This window comes from Furipterus horrens, unplaced genomic scaffold (genome assembly GCF_987537825.1).
Source record: "Furipterus horrens unplaced genomic scaffold, mFurHor1.1.pri manual_scaffold_10, whole genome shotgun sequence".
NCBI lineage: Eukaryota > Metazoa > Chordata > Mammalia > Chiroptera > Furipteridae > Furipterus > Furipterus horrens.
Window position 1 is genome coordinate 64,567,201 of NW_028327180.1, and position 21,064 is coordinate 64,588,264.

General features: G+C 39.8%; 1 protein-coding gene across 1 annotated transcript in view; it reads left to right on the forward strand.

Moving 5' to 3' along the window:
* The first annotated feature begins 416 nt into the window (after positions 1-416).
* CHSY3 (chondroitin sulfate synthase 3) overlaps positions 417-21,064 on the forward strand; it is a 335,828-nt gene continuing 315,180 nt past the window's right edge. The window contains exons 1-2 of the mRNA XM_090288002.1: positions 417-1,578; positions 3,539-3,822. Of these exons, the coding sequence (XP_090144128.1) occupies positions 777-1,578; positions 3,539-3,822 (1,086 nt within the window). The 5' untranslated portion in view covers positions 417-776. The remainder of the gene's footprint in view (positions 1,579-3,538; positions 3,823-21,064) is intronic.

A 21,064-nucleotide genomic window follows, 5' to 3' on the forward strand; every position in this document is an offset into this window, starting at 1 on the left:
TGCCCTGGGTTTAGGGAATCTAGCTCCGCTGATGAGCTCAGTGTAGCCTGTGCCCCGTGAGGAGAGTGGACCCCTGGACGCGGGCACCGTGAGGCTGGCGGCGGGGCGGGATGGGACAGGACGGGAAGCGGGATGAAGAGCCAAGGCCGCGGGAGGAGGGACGAGGGGGCGTAGGCGCTGAAAGCCGGAGGTGGCCCTACCGGGATCGTTTCCTTCCGGAGGGGCGGCCTGTCTGGACCCTGGCGCGGATGGGTGCGTCCCAGGGCGGGGGACTGGGAGATACCGTGGCTGTGCTTCCCAAGGCTGGCAGCAGCGGCGTTTGTGGCTCCTCCTCCAGGCCAGTTCCTAGTCTAGCTGCGGGGGGAGCAAGAGGCGGGGAGCGAGGGCGGGGGATCGAGAAGGAGGGCGGAGGGAGGAAGCAGGCGCGCCAGTGACAGGGTGGCAGCCGAGAAGCGGACGCGTTGCTACCGCTCCACCTCCTCCTGCAGCTCCTCTCCCTGTAGCCACCGAGGCCGCCACCGCTGCCCGGAGAAGTTTCACTCAGATCCTCGCTCGGAAGCCCCCGACAGAAAGCGGAGTGGGAATAGCGGCCAGCGACTGCGAATCACGGCGGGTTAGGCGCCGGGAGCGCACCGAGCCAGAACCGGCGTGGGCGCCTAGGCGACGCGCAGCGTTGTGGGCTGGGGGCTCCGAGGCGCAAACGGGGCGGGTGTGAGCTAGTGGACCCGCGCGCAGCGCTGTAGCAGCTCCGCTAGCGGCGGCGCCAGGCAGCAGCGATGGCCGTGCGCTCCCGCCGCCCGTGGGTGAGCGTGGCATTGGGGCTGGTGCTGGGCTTCACAGCCGCGTCCTGGCTCATTGCCCCCAGAGTGGCCGAGCTGAGCGAGAGGAAGAAACGAGGTTCCAGCCTTTGCTCCTACTACGGCCGCTCGGCCGCTGGTTCCGGCGCACAGCAGCAGCTTCCCCAACCCCAGCCTTGGCCGCGGCCGGAGCAGTCACCGCCCCCCGTGCGCCCGGAGCTCCAGGGGCCGCAGCTGCCTGAAACAGTGGCTGGGGTAACCAGTTTTCGGAGCAGCCCCTGGCAGCAGCCACCTCCGCTGCAGCTGTGGCGGCGAGGACGCGAGCCCGAAGGCGGGACGGGGCTCCCCGGTGCCCCCATAGCGGAGGGGGAACCCGAAGAGGAGGACGGGGGCGCGGCTGGGCAGCAGAGAGGCGGCCGGCCGAAGAGTAGCCACAACGGCAGCGGGGATGGAGGCGCCACCGCCCAGAGCTCCCGACCCCGAGATTTCCTGTACGTGGGGGTGATGACCGCGCAGAAGTACCTAGGCAGCCGCGCGCTAGCGGTGCAGCGGACCTGGGCGCGCTTCATCCCCGGCCGCGTGGAGTTCTTTTCCAGCCAGCAGCCCCCCAACGCTGGGCTTGGCCAGCCCCCGCCACCTCTGCCAGTCATCGAGCTGCCGGGGGTGGACGACTCCTACCCTCCCCAGAAAAAGTCCTTCATGATGATCAAGTACATGCACGACCACTACCTGGACAAGTATGAGTGGTTCATGCGCGCCGACGACGATGTCTACATCAAAGGTGACCTCCTAGCGCCGGTGCCCAGCCTGCCCACCTCCTTTCCCTGCATCCAACCCAACCCCCGTCCAGCCCCCTTTGCTCCTCCGCCAGCACGTGCTCCGGGCTCCTGCCGACCCCAGCCCGCCACCCCCACCCCTGGTTCGCTCCGATCCTCCTCCTTTCCTGCGTTTTGGGCTGTCCTCACACCTGCCGGGTTTATCCGCCTTCCTCACCCTTGCTTCCTGGTTTCCGCCCAGCGCTTAGCCCTGCTCTTTCCGATGTGGGGGAGGTGAGGACCAGCACCTTCGGGCTCAACAGAAGGCTGTTCCCACTATGTCCTGGCCTGAAAGCCTGGGAAGCTGGCAGTTTCCCAAAGGGATCCAGAGAGGCGTGTCCTCGTTGGTGGACTGGAGCGAGAGCCTGTCTGGAGAGCCCTGTTGTTGCTTTGTCCCCCTGCCTTTTTGCTGTAACTGGATCTAGCGCAGTTTCAGAACTGGGGAGACTGAGGAATCATCTTCCCTGCCCCGGACCCTCCCCGTGCCTTTCCTTCCCTCTTGCACGGCCCGCCACGCACTGGGAGTCCTTTAGCATCCCCATAGCCCACTCGCGTCTCCTTCCAGCTACTACAGTGCAGCACCAAGCCGCACCCACCCCCCACCCCCGCCCCGTCGCACCTCAGGTAAACCCCCAGGCGATGGGTGTATTGTCACATTTGGCGATGGGAAGAAAGAGGCAGCGTCCTCGAATTGTCCTGACCCTAGGAGCTCCAAGCTGTGCTAGCCCACACCAGTATGGATCCTTTCCAGTCCATCTTGGTGGCTGCGGCGGTAAGCAGAGGCGGGAAGTCCCTCAAACCAGGCGCAGCCACAGCATGAGAAAACTTTGTCAGCTTTTTAAAGAGGCGCAGCTCTGGCCAGAGATTTCTAAACCCAGCATAGAGAGGCTCCTGAGAGCTGGAGTAAGTCTTTCCAGTCCAGCCAACTGCGGGGAAGGAGAGGGACTTGAGGAAAGTAGAAGGGCTGTGTGGAAGGAGGTCTCTGTGCGTCTCACGTTTCCCAGCTTCTTGAACAAGGGGGGCAGCCCTTCCTTAGGTTCTGCCTCTCTACTTGGAGCCTCATTGCCTTCCCCTGATCCGGGTAGCAGTACCTTTCCCAGGGCTCAAGGAAAAACAAACTTTGTGAGATTGTCCTTTAGAACATTGAAATGCCATGTTCTTTCCACTTCTATTGAGAATGAAAGGCACTTTTTATTAAGAACCCAATAATAGCTGAAACTCATTGCGATCCGGGGGGCGTGGTCTGGGATCAAGATAATGAGTGCAGATGCTGTGTTTATCAGAAATGATGGTGAAGATGCTGACTGGGGCATACAGGCAGGTGACTACTTATTCCAACGCATCATTGCTAGAATGTCAAATGCTTTGGAACTGTGTCGGCAAATTTTAAATAGTTTTTCCTGATTAAGTCACAAATTAAGTAAGTCAATTTTATTCTTTAATTTTTTTACAAATGTTTATTTTTTTCTTAAAAGGGTGCTTTGCAAAGTTCCAAAGTTAAATTTCAAGGCAAGTTAAGGACAAAACACTAAACTGAATCGTCAGTAGAAAAATAATTTTTGGATTTTAACAGTCAAAGCTAATTATCAATATTTAATATATTGGGGATTTTTTTATTACTTCAAACATGCTAAGAAACCTCTATTCTGCTTATTATTATTTTAACTTTTAAAATCTGATGATTTTAAGACTCATTAAGGTTTATTCAGTGACCTTGACTGCAGGATTGATAAAATTTAATTATGATTTAATTAATAATGATAAATTAGCATTTTATAATAATAAATATCCAGAGAGATTTTTTTTCTTTTCAGTTGTTTAAGACTTATGAAGCGGTCACACACTATATTCGAAGTCCTGTCCCTTTGTACATTTAACTGATGATGAAACTAGGAGAAGCATTGATTGTTGCCTGTCTCTTTGTAGGTGACAAGTTGGAAGAGTTTCTTAGATCACTGAATAGCAGCAAGCCCCTCTATCTGGGCCAGACTGGCCTGGGCAATGTTGAAGAACTGGGAAAGCTGGGCCTGGAGCCTGGGGAGAACTTCTGTATGGGAGGACCTGGCATGATCTTCAGTCGGGAGGTTCTCAGGAGGATGGTGCCACATATTGGTGAATGCCTCGGAGAAATGTACACGACACATGAAGACGTGGAAGTAGGAAGGTGTGTTCGACGGTTTGGTGGGACTCAGTGTGTCTGGTCTTATGAGGTAAGACTTGAACTGTGATGAAAATGTTGGCATATGACAGGTGCGTGCCACTTTATAGTCTGGGCTGCGATTCTGCGTATTTTCTCTGTATCTGCATTTGCTTGAAAATGATAGCACAGCTGGTTATGGACATAGGGTGGTTGTGGGACATACCTTTTTTCTTAGAAAAAAAGCCTGTCTGAGGTTTTCTCATTAGTGTGTCTACTTACCTTAACCTTAATCAGCCGCCTAGATGTATGGTCACATCTCTGGACAATGCTCTCTCCTGTTACTTGCTTTGTGTATCCATTTCCTGTCTCTAACAAAAGGACTGATTCTCTGAGGCTATAATTTTTATCATTTGGTACTTTGTTGGTGTTGTTTTGATTAGGTATATACCATAATTGCATCTGTTTTTCTCAAATAGTAAACATCTGAAGTTTCTTTGAAGATTTTCATGTGGAAATTTACATGTATTTTTTAAAGCATAGGAAATGTTAACTCATATCACTTATGATAGATTTATTCACAAGATTTTAAAAGAAATGAATTATCCAGAAAAAAAAGAAGTAGTTCTGAAGATGTTAAGTAAGGGATTGATAGTTTGATTGGCTCCCTAGAGGTTGTTTATGTCTGCCCTTATTCTATTTGCTGAACAGCAACTATTATTTAAATAATCTGAGTTATGAACTGTTGTTTAATTACAGTGATTAGTTTTATGAAATACTCTGAGACTTTTTCCTTCTGTAATTGGTTTTTAAGTGAAATACAATTTAAAAAGATAGTTTTCCTGAAGATAATCTTAGTAAAAATTGATTAAACACTTAACTAGTGTATTGCAGTTTTCTAGCTTGGTTTTCAAGTAGTTGGAGTGTAATATATTTTATCTACCCAGTGCAACATTTGCAAATGATAACTCATTTACTTTTCAAATTTTCATGTCTCTTAGTATAGAAGATACATTTTATGAAAATATACAGGGGTGGCCAAAACTAGGTTTACAGTTCTAACACAAACAATACAATAATTAATAGATAATAATACAAGAACAAATTGTGTTTCACGTACTCCCAACTGTAAACCTACTTTTGCCCACCCCTCTATTGCCTGTGAAGTCCTTATACCTCAAAATTGCAGTCTCATTTATTTTACACTTAGCAGTTTATTCTCACTTTGGTGAATTTCACTTTTTTTTTTCCTTTTTCCTGTTTTATGGTATTTACACTGTGGGGAAATAGTTCTTATTTATTGCAGAAAGTAAAATTTATTTGAGAACTACTTATTTGGAATACATAATATGCAAACTTAAAATTGTTACATACCTCATTCATTTTAATAAGAAAAATAGTAACTTTTATAAAACTGTTTCACAACTACCTTTTAGAATAAAAATTTACACAAGCATTTTATGGTTTAAAAATAGGTAATTTAGAATAAAATGAATGAAAAAGATTTGTCTTTTGCCGTTTAATATATTGGGTTGGCCAAAAAGTTCATTAGTTTTTCTCCATAACATGGTTCTAGTCCCTTAGTTGTCTTTAACTTCATTTGAAACAATTTTGTTAGATTGTATTGTGATAGCTCTCATTGCAGCTTGTATTAAAAAAAAGTATCAAAATTGGTGAATTTTTGTGTAGCCATTTTAATATTGAAGATGTAAGTAAATAAGTGACATGTTTGACACATTATGCTTTATTATTTCAAGAAAGGTAACAATGCAACTGAAACACAAAAATGATTTGTGTAGTGTGTGGAGAAAGTGCTGTGACTGATCAAATGTGTCCAAAGTGGTTTGTGAAGTTTCATGCTGGAAATTTCTCTCTGGATGATGCTCCACAGTTGGGTAGACCAATTGAAGTCGATAGCAATCAAATCGAGACACTAACTGAGAACAATCAACATTCTACCAGGAGGGGAGATAGCAACATACTCAAAATATCCAAATCTATGAAGTTATTAGTGGAAATGAGAAATGTGTCTTTTATTTTATGAAAAAAATCTAAATGGACTTTTTGGCTTACCCAATAAAACTAACTGGAAGGAAAAAAACAACAACAAAAAACTCAATATAGAAAACACATCCAGTGGATTCTGTTTACCTGTGGATATTATTTTGCCAGCTTACTCTGTATGGATGAGTAAAAACAATCACATTTAAAAATAAAAATGAAAAATTATTTTTTTACTTGATACTTTGTTGCCTTACCACCACATACAAAGTTTTAAAAAACCTTTTGTTCGTGTCCCTCCCTTCAAGTTTTCATTGATTCTGCTGTGAAGGTACAACCCTTAGGAGGCGGTCTACCCATTCATGTTCCAAGAGAGTAGAATATGCTCAAGGGACCTACATGCTCAAGAATTGATTTAATGTTTTATTTATAACATAGGCATTTGTTCTGGTGAAAGTGAAGGGGAGTTATCGTAGATGTGTTTCCTCTCTGTCAGAGTAGTGGAAACTTAGATCTTTTCATAAACTGATGTAAAGGGAGAGACAAACCAAAGGGACTCCATGTCTTACAGAATGTAACTTTGTGATCACCATATTTTTGTTGACTTCTCACTATACATTTTAATTTTAGACCAATCCTTGTCCTTTACTGACTTTAGAATCTGTATGAAAAAATTATTTCTACATATTTTTAGCAATAGAAAATATTTTCTGAAGGAACTGTTTCAGAATGTTGACTTTATATTTTGCTAAGCAATTGTATAAAATTTATTTTGTTTTGGAATTTTACTCTTTAAGGGTAAACTTAAACAATATTTATTTTAGCAGAGGCATTGATTTAATTCTAACACAGGGTCTCAATGTCTTCTTTAAAAGAATGATGGATACTTTTATTATCTAGGAATATAATAAACAGCATCTATTAAAAATTTAGTAAAAATAAATATACTATGAAATTGTATCTAAGCATTTTAATATTAGGGTATGTTCTGTGTTTTATGAGACACCTGAGTGGGTCAGTTGGGCAGAGCCAAGCTAAGGCTTTCCAGTCTGGATATCCAGTTAGTAGATATGGTGTTCATCTTTTCTAGTGTTCACATGATATGGGAAAATTTACCTATTCTACTCTTTGCTGGCATCCTCAGTAAAGGTAAGATTTCACATCTGGTAATAGAGGAAGTTATGAAATTGATCAGTGATTTTGTTTCCATATTTCTTTTAAAAGAACCATCTGTGACAGAACTTTCTTAAAATTTTGAATTTCTCTAATCTATATCTCCCATGGATTTCAGGATTTTGTTTGGCTTTTTCTCCTAATAACTGTTCTTGCAGAGTTAACAGCACTGTTATAGATGCATGTTCATGATTTTTGAGTTTGAATAGATGAAACATTCATGATGGAATTATATCTTAAAAAGATGATGAACAGGCTTGCAGATCTTATAGGAAAAGAATTGGACAAAATATTAAAATACATAGATTATATAGCTTTTCTGGAATATAAATTTATGGTTTTTGTAAAATATAGGTATCTTCTGGTATTCTTCTTTCTTGTTCAATTAAAGTCTACTTTCTCTCTGTTGTGTATACAATTAAGCACAATGTTGAGAGGGAGAGAATATAAATGTGAATTTGGGTTTGAGACCTCACTCTACTACATATTAGTTTCATTGTCTTTTGTAAGTTACTTCTCTGAACCTTGTTTAATTGAACTGAAAGTGGAAATTATAATAGTATAATAGTATTTACCTAATATTGTATCTGTGCAATTACTAAATGTTAGTGAAAAATTATTCTATTCACTCTGTGAATGTTAGAATTTACTGGCCTCTACTGTTGGCTATGCTCACATTTGTGGTCGAGCTCAATCTTGGCTACTGTTTTTTTTTTAAAGTATCTTTTATTGATTATATTGTTACAATAGTTCCAGTTTTTCCCCTTTGCTACCCTCCACCCAGCACCCCCCTCCGCCAGCACTCCCCCCGCAATCCATGCCCATGGTTTGTACATACAAGCTCTCCCGCTTCACCCTTTCATATATTCTTCTTTTTTAAATAAATAAATGATTAATTAATTATTTTAATAATAAAAAATAACAATCCCTCCCTCTCAGATATTAAGACCCTTTATAATCTTATAAAGGACAATGGGCGAAGGTCTCAAGCTCCTCTAGCTGCTTCAAGCTGGACATGGTTGTCGTTCTACCTACCCTTGGGTCCAGAAATCCCTAATAAGAGTCGGGGTGTGGAGGGGAGGGTGGCCTTCCCACATGGGGAAGGATCGTGCAGACTCCAGGTCAGTTGGATGTCCCCGGACAACAGCATGCTTGGTTTAACAGGCTGGCATCCTTGTATTCTGGGGGCAACAGATTTGGCAAAAGGGTTAAAATATATCATTCAATCCATAACTACTAGATGACAAAAGACAGGTATTAATTTTTCAATGTCCCACATTAGGGGGAAAAAAAAGGGCTTCTTTGGAGGAAGGTGTGCCAGGCACATCTCACCTGTCCAAAACCCTTTTGCCCATTATACTAAGTTTGGGCTGAGGGAAATATTTTAGGTTTCCCCCCTCAGACCTCTGGGCGCTCTTGGTCCAAGCCATTAGGATAGAAAAGAGAAACCAGTTTTAAAGTGGAGCCCACAGACCACCTCATTCTTCACCAACCTAGCCACTTAGTTCAGCCAAACCATTGAGCCTCAGGAGGCAGCGCTGCAGACAGGATTAAGTGAGGCCTGTACATACAGACAATCACTCAGGTAAAGAGATCATAGGCTTATGCCCTTTGAAAACAGAAAACACATGTTAATTTATGCAACATAACCCACAAACAAGTCTCTAAATCTGTAAGACTGTCTTATTGGAAAGACATCCAGTTGCAAGGCACTTGACATTCTTCTTGCCTCTGGTTCAGTTTTGCTCATTTGTTTGTGTTGTTCATTAGTTTCCTGTAATAGGTGACAGCATAAGGTATTTTTCTTTTGTTGCCTGGCTTATTTCGCTAAGCATAATTCTCTCTATTTCCAACCATGTTGTTGCAAATGGTAGAAGTTTCTTCTTTCTTTCAGTACTTATTCATTGTCATTTTCCCCTTTTGTACTTGTGTTCCTCTCTGTCTCTCTCTGTTTCTTCATCTTCTTAAAGCAGACTGTTTAGCATCTCTTGCAATGCTGGTTTGGTGGAGATGTATTCTTTTAACCTTCCTTTGTCTTGGAAACTCCTTATTTCACTTCCATTTTGAATGAGAGCCTTGCTTGGTAGAGTATTCTTGGTTGTAGGCCTTTGTTTTTCATTTCTTGGAATATTCTTTGCTATTCCCTTCTGACTTGTAGTGTTTCTGCTGAGAAATCTGATGATAACCTTATTGGAGGTCCCTTGTATGTTATTAGTTGTTTCTCTTTTGCTGCTTTTAGAATTCTCTCTTTGTCTTTCAATGTTGCCATTTTAATTATGATGTGTCTTGAAGTGGGCCTGTTGGGGTTCATCTTCATTGGGACCCTTTGTGCTTCCTGGACTTGCGTGACTCTTTCTCTCGTCATGTTAGGGAAGTTTTCTGTCATTAGTTTTTCAAAGAGGTTTTCTATCCGTTGCTTTCTTCTTCTCCTTCTGGAATTCCTATGATATGGATATTATTACATTTCATGTTGTCCTGCAGCTGTCTTAGAACATCTTCAGTATTGTTCAGTCTTTTTTCATTTTGTTGCACTGTCTGGGAGTTTTTGTCTACATTGTCCTCCAGCTCGCTGATCCGATCTTCTGCTTCCTCTAGCCTGCTTTTAATTCCTTCTACTGTGTTCTTCAATTCAGAGATCGTATTCTTCATTTCCTCCTGGCTCTTATTGATAGCTTCTATGTCCTTTTTCATGCTGGTGTAATTCTCAGTAAGTTCCTTATAGTTTTTCTGGAGTTCTTTGTAGTTTCTGCTGAGCTCATTGAGCTTCTCCATAATCCATGTTTTGAATTCCACATCTGATAGTTTGCTCCCCTCTATTTCATTTAGCACTCTTTCTGGGGGTTCTACCTTTCCTTTCAATGGGGGGTTGTTTCTTTGTCTCCCCATTTTTGTGACTCCTATTGTTCGTTGGTGCTTGTTAGAATGATCTGCACTTCCTGGATCTGCCTCTGGTGGCGTCAGATCCTGTACCAGTCTGGGCCTAGGCAGCCTGTTGGAGACTTCCGGGGATCTACTGCCTTTGTCTGTCTTCTTTAGTTGTTAATCTATTCAATCTGTGATTAGCTGTCAGGCTTAAGGACCGTGGGTGTGGCAGCTTAATTCCTGTAGGCAGGGCCTTTGCTTCCCCTCAGGCTGACGCCACTTGGAGGGGAATGGTCTGCCTGCAGTACTGGGGATGAGTCAGCACTGGGACCTGGTCTGCTGCTCCCCTAGTTCTCCCCTCAAAGCCACCGCGCCAAACTCTCCCCAAGCATCTCCAGTCCTCTCTGCCTTCCCTCTGCTTGAGCCCAGGGTAAGTGGGGGCCAAAATATTTTCGTATGTGATCCGCTTAAGAGCTCTTTTTCTCCTGCTGTTTCTCTCCGGCTAGCAAGTAACCCTGTGGCTTTTCGCTTTTCATAGCTGGATACTATTTTACTTTCCATTCTGTTGCTGTAGGCTGGGAAGCCCAGCTGGGGGTTTAGACCCTGCCCTTCTCAGGGGGAATCCTTGGCTGCTGAGCTGTTTCTCAGTCCCTTCAGCTGCCACCTGTGTGAGCCCAGCCAGCCCTTCCGCGTCTCTGCACTCCCTACCGGTCACGTTGTGATGTAGTTATAAGACTTCTCTCCAGCTAGTGTTTGGTTGGTTATTCCAGATGATTTCTCCAAAATTAAGTTGTAAATCCAGAGTGGTCCTGGGAGGAGGTTAGTGTAGCTTCCACTTACTCCTCCGCCATCTTGGATCCTCTTGGCTACTGTTTTTCTAGTTATCGGAGCTGCAGTCTGGCAACTTGGGAGGCTGCATGTGGCTTGGAAACATTGTCTGGCAGGCACAGGGAGAGGTTGAAGGTTTTTGTTTTTGTTTTTTGATGACTTAAGCAGTCTTAAGTACCCTCATGTTCTAGTGTTGTCCATGAGGTTCTATTTGCATGTTTATTTTAACACATGTTGTAACTCCCTGCACATTTAATACTCCTTGCATGTTTATTTTAAGTGGTTCAGGTAGGCATATAAATTTTGATATTTTCCATCAGATAATTTACATGTTGCAAATTTCATTAAATAGACTCTAGGAAATTAAGTGATTTTTCCAGTGAGAATGAGATGTGTATTTTAAATAATTTACAGAAGAAATAAAATTTTCAAACTTGGCTGTTAGAATTATATGTCATATAATATAGTTATATGTTTTTACTAAATAGCTATGTATATATAATATAGTTATAACTAGAAATATATATAAATAGTTATAAGTTTTGACTAAATAACTACAAATATATATAATATAGTTGTATGCTTTTAGTAAATAACTAGAAAGTCCCCATTGTTAAAAAGTTGTGTATATGATTCATTTCCAGCCCATGTCTTAGCAGAATTGGAAGTTCTTTTTTTGGTTTTGGTTTTAGTAGGATCACTTATATTCAAGCATTAAAATAATTTTAACTGTAATGATTCTTTTCCCTATAGGGAGTTTCACATTTCATCTAAGAGTCATTTTCAGAATAGTTTGAATTTATCTTTTAATGTTTGCAGTCAAATGGAGCCACAGAATATGTATCTTTATTTCATCTAATTAAATATTGTTTCACAGAAAACTTAGGTCTACATCAATAAAAATATTTCTCTGTGGTTTGAAAAAACCCATTTCTTATGACTGGACTGATTTTTATTAGATTCCCTGAAGAGTTACATTTAAAATGTCTTATGTCTAAGCTTGGCCCCCTAAATGCTATAAACACCCTAGAAAATTCCATTATTTCACAAAAGTTTATGTTCTGGAAGTGTTTCTCTAGGCTTGTAATACCAGAGAGTTACATCTAAAAAATGTGAGTACATGAAAGTTCTTTATAACATAACCATTAAAGTTAAAATATGTGGCCATTCCTATAGGGCTATCTTTTTAGCTTCTTCCTGTTACTTACAGGCTTCCTTCTTCTGTAGTGCTAAATTTTACTATAGCATGAGCATGGTTTATACACAAGACGTATATCAATATCTACAGGAAAGTATCACTCTGGAATTTTGATCTAAAATTCAGTTTTTCAAAAATCTTTTCTTGGTTCTGATTCAGTCATATTTAGTTTTTAAGTTGACTAAAGGCAGTGAGCTTCTCACACCTACTTTCCCACCACTGTTCTACTTGTCAGATGAAATAATCATGCATTGATTTTATGAAATTTCTTTTCTGCCATACTGTTTCCTTCACTGTACAGAATAAAACTGCATTCTGAGGTGAAGGAGAAACGTGACATGGTTTTTCCCTACTTTGTAGTCTCAGCTGGATCATTTTCATTTTTCAGTGATGCCTTGTCTCCTGGATCATGAGCGTATGTGCTCTCCAAGAAGACAATTTCCAACAGTTGTGAAAAATGCTAAGTCTGGATGATGTTTTTATGAAATAATCCCCATGATAATTAAATATTTATATTACTTAACAAACCTTGGATACTCTTCTTCTTTAATTGAGCATAAGGGTTCTAATTTTCTGAAAAGATTCCAAATCAATTTTCTATTTCTACTTTCTTTCCTGGTCTCCAAAAAGCTTCTGAGAAACATTTATTTCAATCTGTTTTCTACCTAGTGAATTAGTGCTCCACATGGAAAGAAATTATCATATAACTGTATTACATTTTGCTCTGATTATAGCATTTATTTTGGCACAAAGGCATATATTTTAATGAGGTATTTGAGCTCAACATAGACTTCATTGAAATTAAAAAAAATCTGTGTCTAACCTAAGTAAACAGAAATACTGAGGAGTTGCAGTTTCTCAGAATTCTGATGTTTTCTTCATTTATTGTCCTATTAAACAATTCTCTAGTTAACCAGTTTGAGTCATGACATAACATTTAATGTGACACTTTCTTGCAATGGTGTTGGACATTTATAGTACAATAAGTATGTTACAAGTTTCTAAATTAACTGAATCAAAATAATATTTGAAAACAATTCATCAGGCACTATTTGGACTAATTAATAAATGAACTGAATATCTTAATTTTTTGATTGTAAAATCTTTACTCACCATTTATAATTTTGAAAGTTATGTCCCTTATTCTTCAGTCAGTGTTCTCTAAACTTTGTTATTTCTTTCAGCTTATTTTTATTGTAGAACTATTTATTGATAGAGTACTAGTACCTCATAAAGGATGTTTGAAGAAGTATACATATTAATAAAAGTAATGTACAATAGACTAAAGTTAAAATGTGAAAAAGTAAGGGAAAAAAGGTATACAAAAATAAGAAAAAAAATTAAAAATTAAAAATTCATGTTGACTCCTGTTTTCCTGGCATCAAAGGGGACCCTAACTTAGCGTGACAGGAAGCTGAGAGAAATCTTTGCCGCATGTACAGCATGGCTCCTGTGGTAAGTGGCAGAGTGTGAGTCTTTTAGGTCTTTCATGCTTGTCCCCTCAACGTGAACCAGAACTGCAACACCAAAGGGCAACTTTGCAGGAGGAGTTATACTCGCAGACAATGAGTTATGATGAGGTGCAGCTTTGTTTGCTTCCTTGCTTGATTTTACTTTAAAATTTGGAATACTCTTCAGATAGTCCTTCAGGGATGTCCTCACTCAACTGTTTTATATTAGGTTGGCTGACAGGAAGTTTGAGTTATGTCTATTTTCTGGTAAGAAACTAGATGGCAGCCATTATGACATTGGTTAAGGGGAGATCTGTGCTTGCCTAGTCCAGAGGAAGGGAGAGACTCCAGCTACAAATGGGGGACTCAAACCAGATAAAGGACCCGATGGCCACCCCAACCAAGGAGCAGAGTCAGGCCCAAGAGAATGCCTGCTGATGTGGCCTCAAGTTAGCAAAGTAGTCACCTAGCTACTCAGTTGGTTATTAGACATGTCTGTTTTCATAAGCTTAATAATTATGTAAGCATCTTATGTTATATAAAATTACATATTTATTAAATTTATTATATACATATATTTAATTTTAAGGTAAAATTTGCACGCATATATTAAAATATTGAAAGATCAACATTTTGATGAATAATACATTTTAATAATTCAATATTCTATTATACAGAAATAAATTTTATATGAAATAAGACATATAATATACATGATACATATCTTGAAATATGAAAGAAATAGTGTTAAAATACAGTATTCTCTCACTTATCGTGGGTATTACGTTCTAGACCCCCCCTGCGATAGGTGAAAATCCATGAAGTAGGAACCTTACATTTATTTTAGCATTTATATATGTTTTAAGGCTTTATAAACCCTTCCCACACACTTATTAACCATTCCCAGTCCCTTATTAACCTTTCCCACTCCCTCATTACCCTTTTCCACACTTTTATAAACATTACTTATGTTCTTAAACATATTCTACATTCTTAAACCTATGTAACTTTAACAACATATGTATACAGTACCTCAAAATCCTGCGATATAGTGAAAAATCCATGGTAAATAATTAAATATAATATTTTTAAAAATACTGTGATACAGTGAGGCCACAATAAGTGAACTGTGATATAGAGAGGGACTACTGTACATTGAATATAGTGTGCCTTAGAATTCAGCCATCTTGAATGTCCTGTAGCCAGCCAATTGCATTTGCTCAAATCTGTTTGCCCAGCACTTCCTTGCAGTGGCTAAGGCACACGGGCCTTCCTTGTTATCACAGAGCTTATGGGAGGACAGGTCAGGCTTCTAATCAGTCTGCTTTCCTGATGGGGAGAGACTTGGGTTCCCTGTCTTCATCATCTTTCATTCTTTTTCATTCTGAGTCATGAAAGCACCAGTTGGATCCAGCAGTGGTACCTGTCTTGGAACTATAATCAAATGATTCTTATTTCAGTTTTCTTAAATGAGCATCTTTGCTTTGTATTACTGTCTAAAGAGGAGGAGAAAGATGTGTTTAGTAATGTACTTGCATTTTTATATATTTTGTGGCTGTTGTATAACACAGAGCACAGGCTTTTGTTTTTTAATTATGTCTGGAGCTAGACTACCTGGCTTCAAATCCCCGCTCTGACATTCAGTAACTGGATGGCCATAGACCAGTTCTTCTTCTCTGTGCCTTAGTTTCCTCATCACTCAAATGGATATAATAACAGTACTTACCTCACAAAATCTTGTGAAGATTAAGTGAGTCAGTGTATATAGCAGCATTGAAATGATACCTGGCAATGATAAGCATTCTGCAACTGTTAGCTATTTTGCAGATGCAGACGGCATAAGAATGCCAACTGTCCAGAGCCTTTGTGAGGAATAAAAAGGTCAGTGTATTAGCAGTTCTTAGAATAATGCTTGACAACAATAATTCTGGTATAACTGTTCAGTGTTATTAATATTTCCCAATTAACAATGTTCACATTCTTTGTTTTTCTTTATGGGAAAGAAGGAATGTTGATTGGAAACAGCTTTTGCCATTGCTTTTTGAAAGATAGGCTTTGCTGTAGGGGGAAGGTGCTGATTTAGAGGTTCTCTACCCTGACTGCACAGCAGAATCCCCTGGGAGCTTTGAAAAATGCTGCTACTGAAACCCATCTCTGGCCCATTAGATCACTCTCTTACAGGTGAGGCTGGTAGCACGGTAGTGATTCTCATGAGGGTCCAGGACTGAGACCACTGTGTCCATTCTTGTATTAACTTTCTGTTTTCAAATACCCAATACATTTTTAACTGTTTTTTATGTTACTTTCTGTTTTATTTTCCTTTTGGGAAAATCGTAGTAAAGTAACGAACACTTCTGCATTTCTTTCTAAGTCTGTTCCAAAGAACTAGTCATTGGATTTAAAGACAATGAAGATAAAGCCATTGCTCACAACTGCCATATGTTTTCTTATGGTCTGGTTTTCATTTTTGTATAGTACTCCTTTTCAAAAAAAATTCAAGATGGATTTAAAAATATTCTTAAGAAAAGATATATTATGTATTCTTGTAAGGCTTAAGGCATTATAGCTGAGTTTGTGTTACATTTGAGTAATATATAGTAATAGAGGCAGGCACCTTGTTTTGTTGCTCTTCACTTTATTGTGGTTCACTGATGTGTGGTTTTTTAATCATTATTAATTTTTTTTTTTTTTTTACAAATTGAAGCAAGATTTCCCACCAGAAAAAGATTACAACTCTCCTTATTGTGATACTCACTTTATTGTGGCAGTTTAGAACTGAAACCACAGTATTCCCAAGATAGGCCTGTATAGGTGGAATGTTTTCATTGATTGATTGTTTTAACATTGCCTTATTGAATTGGAGCTCAAAGGGAAATAAAGAATGACTTTTTTGATGATTGCAGAAACTATAACTTATTAATACCTGGGTAATTGATTTCAACTAGTCATTATCAACAAGTATTTTCATGGCCACTGCTATAGCCAACTGCGATAATTGAGGAAAGTATAGGGTTCTCCAAACTAGAAGTAATGCTTTAGGGACATTGCCAGGTGAGTGGCGACACATGGGAAGGAAAAGATGGGAGAACAGCTTGTTAGCAAATTGTGTGTTTGGTTCAAGTACATCTGGAGGTAGGCTGCTGGTACAAGTTGATTATGAAAGGTCTTGTATCATCTGCAGAGGTTTAGAGTGTACCTTGTAAATCAGTAATTCTTAGAATTACTGGGGGTTATGTAATTGGTTTAGATCCACTTCTGATGGAACCCATGAATAATATGTTAAAAACGTCTCTGGGAGATTCTAACGAATAGCCAGTGAAAAATCAGTTTCATAAATATTGGGGAGCTTGGAAGCATTCATCATAGGTGAGCACTCTGATCAGATTACCATGTAGCATTTGTGGCTGAGAACTGTGGGTTGGAGGCTCTTATGCCTAAGGATAGGACATAACACAGTTAGGAGGCTATTGCCCCAGGCCAAGTGACAGACAAGTCTTGAAAGTCAAAGTAGAAGTAAGGAGATGGAATTTAGAGCTATTAAGAAGAGAGAATTGACAGAGGTAGGTGATTAATTAGATCAAGGGGTGGAATGGGGAAAGTTAAAGTTTGAATCCTAAGTTTTGGCCTTGGATGATAGTAATATTTCGAGGGATAAGGAATAAAGGGGAAGGCTAGGTCTGGGTGATTGTTGTGTTTGAGGCTTGGGCAGAGGAGAAAGGAATTCTCCTTTGGATACATTATTCATTTATTCAACAAACTTACTGAGCATCAAGGCAAGAGTCCCTGCCTTATTTTCTAGAGGGCAGAGGAGTTTCTGTTGTCTTACTTAAATGCAGTAGATAAGCAGGGAATGAGCTAAGGAGTGCAGGGCAGTGTGTGGTTTCTTTCTCTCTCTCTCTCTCTTTCTTTCTTTCTTTCTTTTTCTTTTCTTTCTTTCTTTCTTTCTTTCTTTCTTTCTTTCTTTCTTTCTTTCTTTCTTTCTTCTTCTTTCTTTCTTTCTTTCTTTCTTTCTTTCTTTCTTTCTTTCTTTCTTTCTTTCTTTCTTTCTTTCTTTCTTTCTTTCTTTCTTTCTTCTTTTTCTTTCTTTCTTCCTTTTCCCCAGCTTTTCTTTATTGATTATATTGTTACAATAGTTCCAATATTCTCCCCTTTACTCCCCTCCACCCAGCATCTCCCTCCCCCAGCAATCCCCCCCGCCCCAAGTCCATACCCATGGTTCGTAAAAAATAACTATCCCTCCCTCTCAGATATTAAGGCCCTTTGTAATCTTGTAAAGGACAATGGGCGAAGGTCTCAAGCTCCTCTAGCTGCTTCAAGCTGGACATGGTCGTCGTCCTACCTACCCTTGGGGGTTTCTTTCTTTAAAAAAAATTTTTTTTATTGTTTTTCTATTACAGTTGTCCCATTTTTTACCCCGATGAACCCCCCCCACCTAGCCCACCCCTTCTCCCACAGTCAATCCCCACCTTGTTGTCCATGTCCATGGGTTATTTATACTAATTCCTTTACTAAACTCTTTTCCTACTTACCCCCTTCTCTCCCTTCCCCTGATAACTGTTACTCTGTTCCTTGTTTACATGTCTCTGGTTCACTTTTGTTCATTTGTTTATGTTGTTCATTAGTCTCCTGTGGTAGGTGATATCATATGATATTTTTCTTTCATTGCCTGGCTTATTTTGCTAAGCATAATTTTCTCTAGTTCCATCCATGTTGTCGTAAATGGCAGGAGTTCCTTCTTTCTCTCTGCTGCATAGTATTCCATTGTGTAAATGTACCACAGTTTTTTAATCCACTCATCTACAGGTGGGCACTTAGGCCATTTCCAGCACTTGGCTATTGTAAACAGTGCTTCTATGAACATAGAGGTACATAAGTTCTTTTGAATTGGGGTTTCAGGATTCTTAGTGTATAATTCTAGCAGTGGAATCACTGGTTCAAAAGGCAGTTCCATTTTTAGTATTTTGAGGAAATTCCATATTGTTTTCCATAGTGGTGGCACCAGTCTGCATTCCCACCAGCAGTGCAATAGGGTTCTCTTTTCTCCACATCCTTGCCAGCACTTGTTTGTTGATTTGTTGATGATGGCCATTCTGACTGGTGTAAAGTGGTATCTCATTGTGGTTTTTATTTGCAACTCTCTGATGGCTAGTGATATTGAGCATTCTTTCATATGTCTATGGACCCTCTATATATCCTCCTTGGAGAAGTGTTTGTTCAGGTCCTTTGCCCATTTTTTGATTGGGCTGTCTCTTTGGTGTTGAGACATGTAAGTTCTTTATATATTTTGGAGATCAATCCCTTGTCTGAATATCATTGGCAAATGTATTTTCCCACATGGTTGGTTCCCTTTTCATCGTGCTGATGTTTTCTTTTGCTGAACAGAAACTCTTCAGTTTGATGTAGTCCCATTTGCTTATTATTTCCTTTATTTCCCTTACCTTAGGAGAAGTATCGGTGAAAATATTGTTATGTGGGATATCTGAAATTTTTCTGCCTATGTTTTTCTCTAGGACTTTTATAGTGTCACAGCTTACATTTAAGTTGTTGATCCATTTTGAGTTTATTCTGGTGTGTGGTGTAAGTCGGTGGTCTAGTTTCATTTTTTTCCATGTCCCTGTCCAGTTCTCCCAGCACCATTTGTTGAAGGGGCTCTTCTCACTCCATTTTATGTTCCTTCACCCTTTGCCGAATATTAGTTGACGATATAGACCTGGGTTTATTTCTGGGCTCTCTATTCTGTTCCATTGATCTATATGTCTGTCTTATGCCAGTACCAGGCTTTGTAGTATAATTTGATGTCAGGTATTGTGATTCCTCCTACTGTGTTCTTCTTCCTCAAGATTGCTGTGGCTATTCGGGCTCTTGTTTGGCTCCATATAAATTTTTGAAGTATTTGTTCAAGGTCTGTGAAATATGTCACTGGTATTTTAATAGGGATCGCATTGAATTTATAAATTGCTTTGGGGTGTATGGACATTTTAATGATGTTGATTCTTTCAATCCACGAACATGGTATATGCTTTCATTCATTTGTATCTTCCTTAATTTCTTTCTTCAATGTTATATAGTTTCCCAAGTGCAGGCCTTTTATCTCTTTGGTTAAGTTTATTCCTAGATACTTTATTTTTCTTGTTGCTATAGTAAATGGGATTTTTTTTTTTAGTTTCTATTTCTGATATTTTATTATTGTGTACAGAAATGCCTCAATTTCTGAACGTTGACTTTGTGCCCTGCTATTTTGCCAAATTCATTTATTATGTTGAGTCATGTTTTCACGGAGTCTGTAGGGTTTTCTATGTGCACTATCATGTCATCTGCAAATAATGACAGTTTTACTTCCTCTATTCCAATTTGGATGCCCTTTATTTTTTTTCTTGTCTGATTTCTGTGGCTAGAATTTCCAACACTACGTTGAATAGGAGTGGGGAGAGTGGACATCCTTGTCTTGTTCCTGATCTCAGGGAGAATGCTTTCAGTTTTTGTCCGTTGCATATGGTGTTGGCTTAAGGTTTCTCATATATAGCCTTTATTATATTGAGGTATGCTTCCTCTATTCCCATTTTGCTGTGTGTTTTCATCATAAATGGGTGTTGTATGCTATCAAATGCTTTTTCAGCATCTATTGATATTATCATGTGATCTTTTTATTTCATTTTGTTTATGTGGTGTATTACGTTTATTGATTTGCAAATATTAAACCATCCTTGCGTTCTTGGGATGAATCCCACTCGATCGTGGTATATGATCTTTCTAATGTGTTGCTGGATCCATTTTTGCCAGTATTTTGTTGAGGAAATTAGTATCTATGTTCATCAGCGATATTGGCCTGTAGTTTTCTTTCTTTGTTGTGTCCTGACATGGTTTTGGGATTAGGGTAACAATGGCTTCATAGAATGAATTTGGGAGTATTCCCTCTTCTTGGATTTTTTGGAATAGTTTGAGAAGGGTAGGCATTAGTTCTTTCCTAAATGTTTTATAAAATTCACCTGTGAAGCCATCCAGTCCAGGGTGTTTGTGTGCCGGGAGTTTTTTGATGATTGCTTCAATCACTAGTTGTTATTGGTCTGTTCAGACTTTCTGCTTCTTCTTGATTCAGTTTTGGAAGATTATATATTTCTAGAACTTTGTCCATTTCCTCTAGGTTGTCAAGTTTCTTGCCATGCAGTTGTTTGTAGTAATTTCTTACAATCGTTTGTATTTCTGTGATATTGGTTGTGATTTCTCCTCTTTCACTTCTGATTTTGTTTATTCGGGTCCTCTCTCTTTTTTTCCTGATGAGTCTGGCTAATGGCTTGTAGATTTTGTTTATCTTTTCAAAGAACCAGCTCCTACTTATGTTGGTCCTTTGAATTGTTTGTTTAGTCTCTATGTCATTTAGTTCTGCTCTGAACTTGATGATTTCCATCCTTCTACTTGCTCTGGACTTTGTGGGTGTTGTTCTTCCAGTTCTTGTAGCTGTAGGGTTAGATTTTTTATATGAGATTCTTCTATCCTTTTAGGTATGCCTGTATTGCTATGAACTTTCCTCTCAGGACTGCTTTTGCTGTGTCCCATAGGTTATGGGCTATTGTGTCTTCATTATCATTGGTTTCCAGAAACTTCTTGATTTCTTCCTTGCTGTCATTGTTAACTCATTCATTATTTAATAGCATGTTATTCATTCTCCATGAGTTTGGATGTCTTTGAGTTTTTTCCTTGAATTTGATTTCTAGTTTTAAGGCATTGTGATCTGAGAAGATGGTTGATATAATTTCAATTTTCTTGAATTTGTTGAGGCTTGTTTTGAGTCCTACCATGTGGTC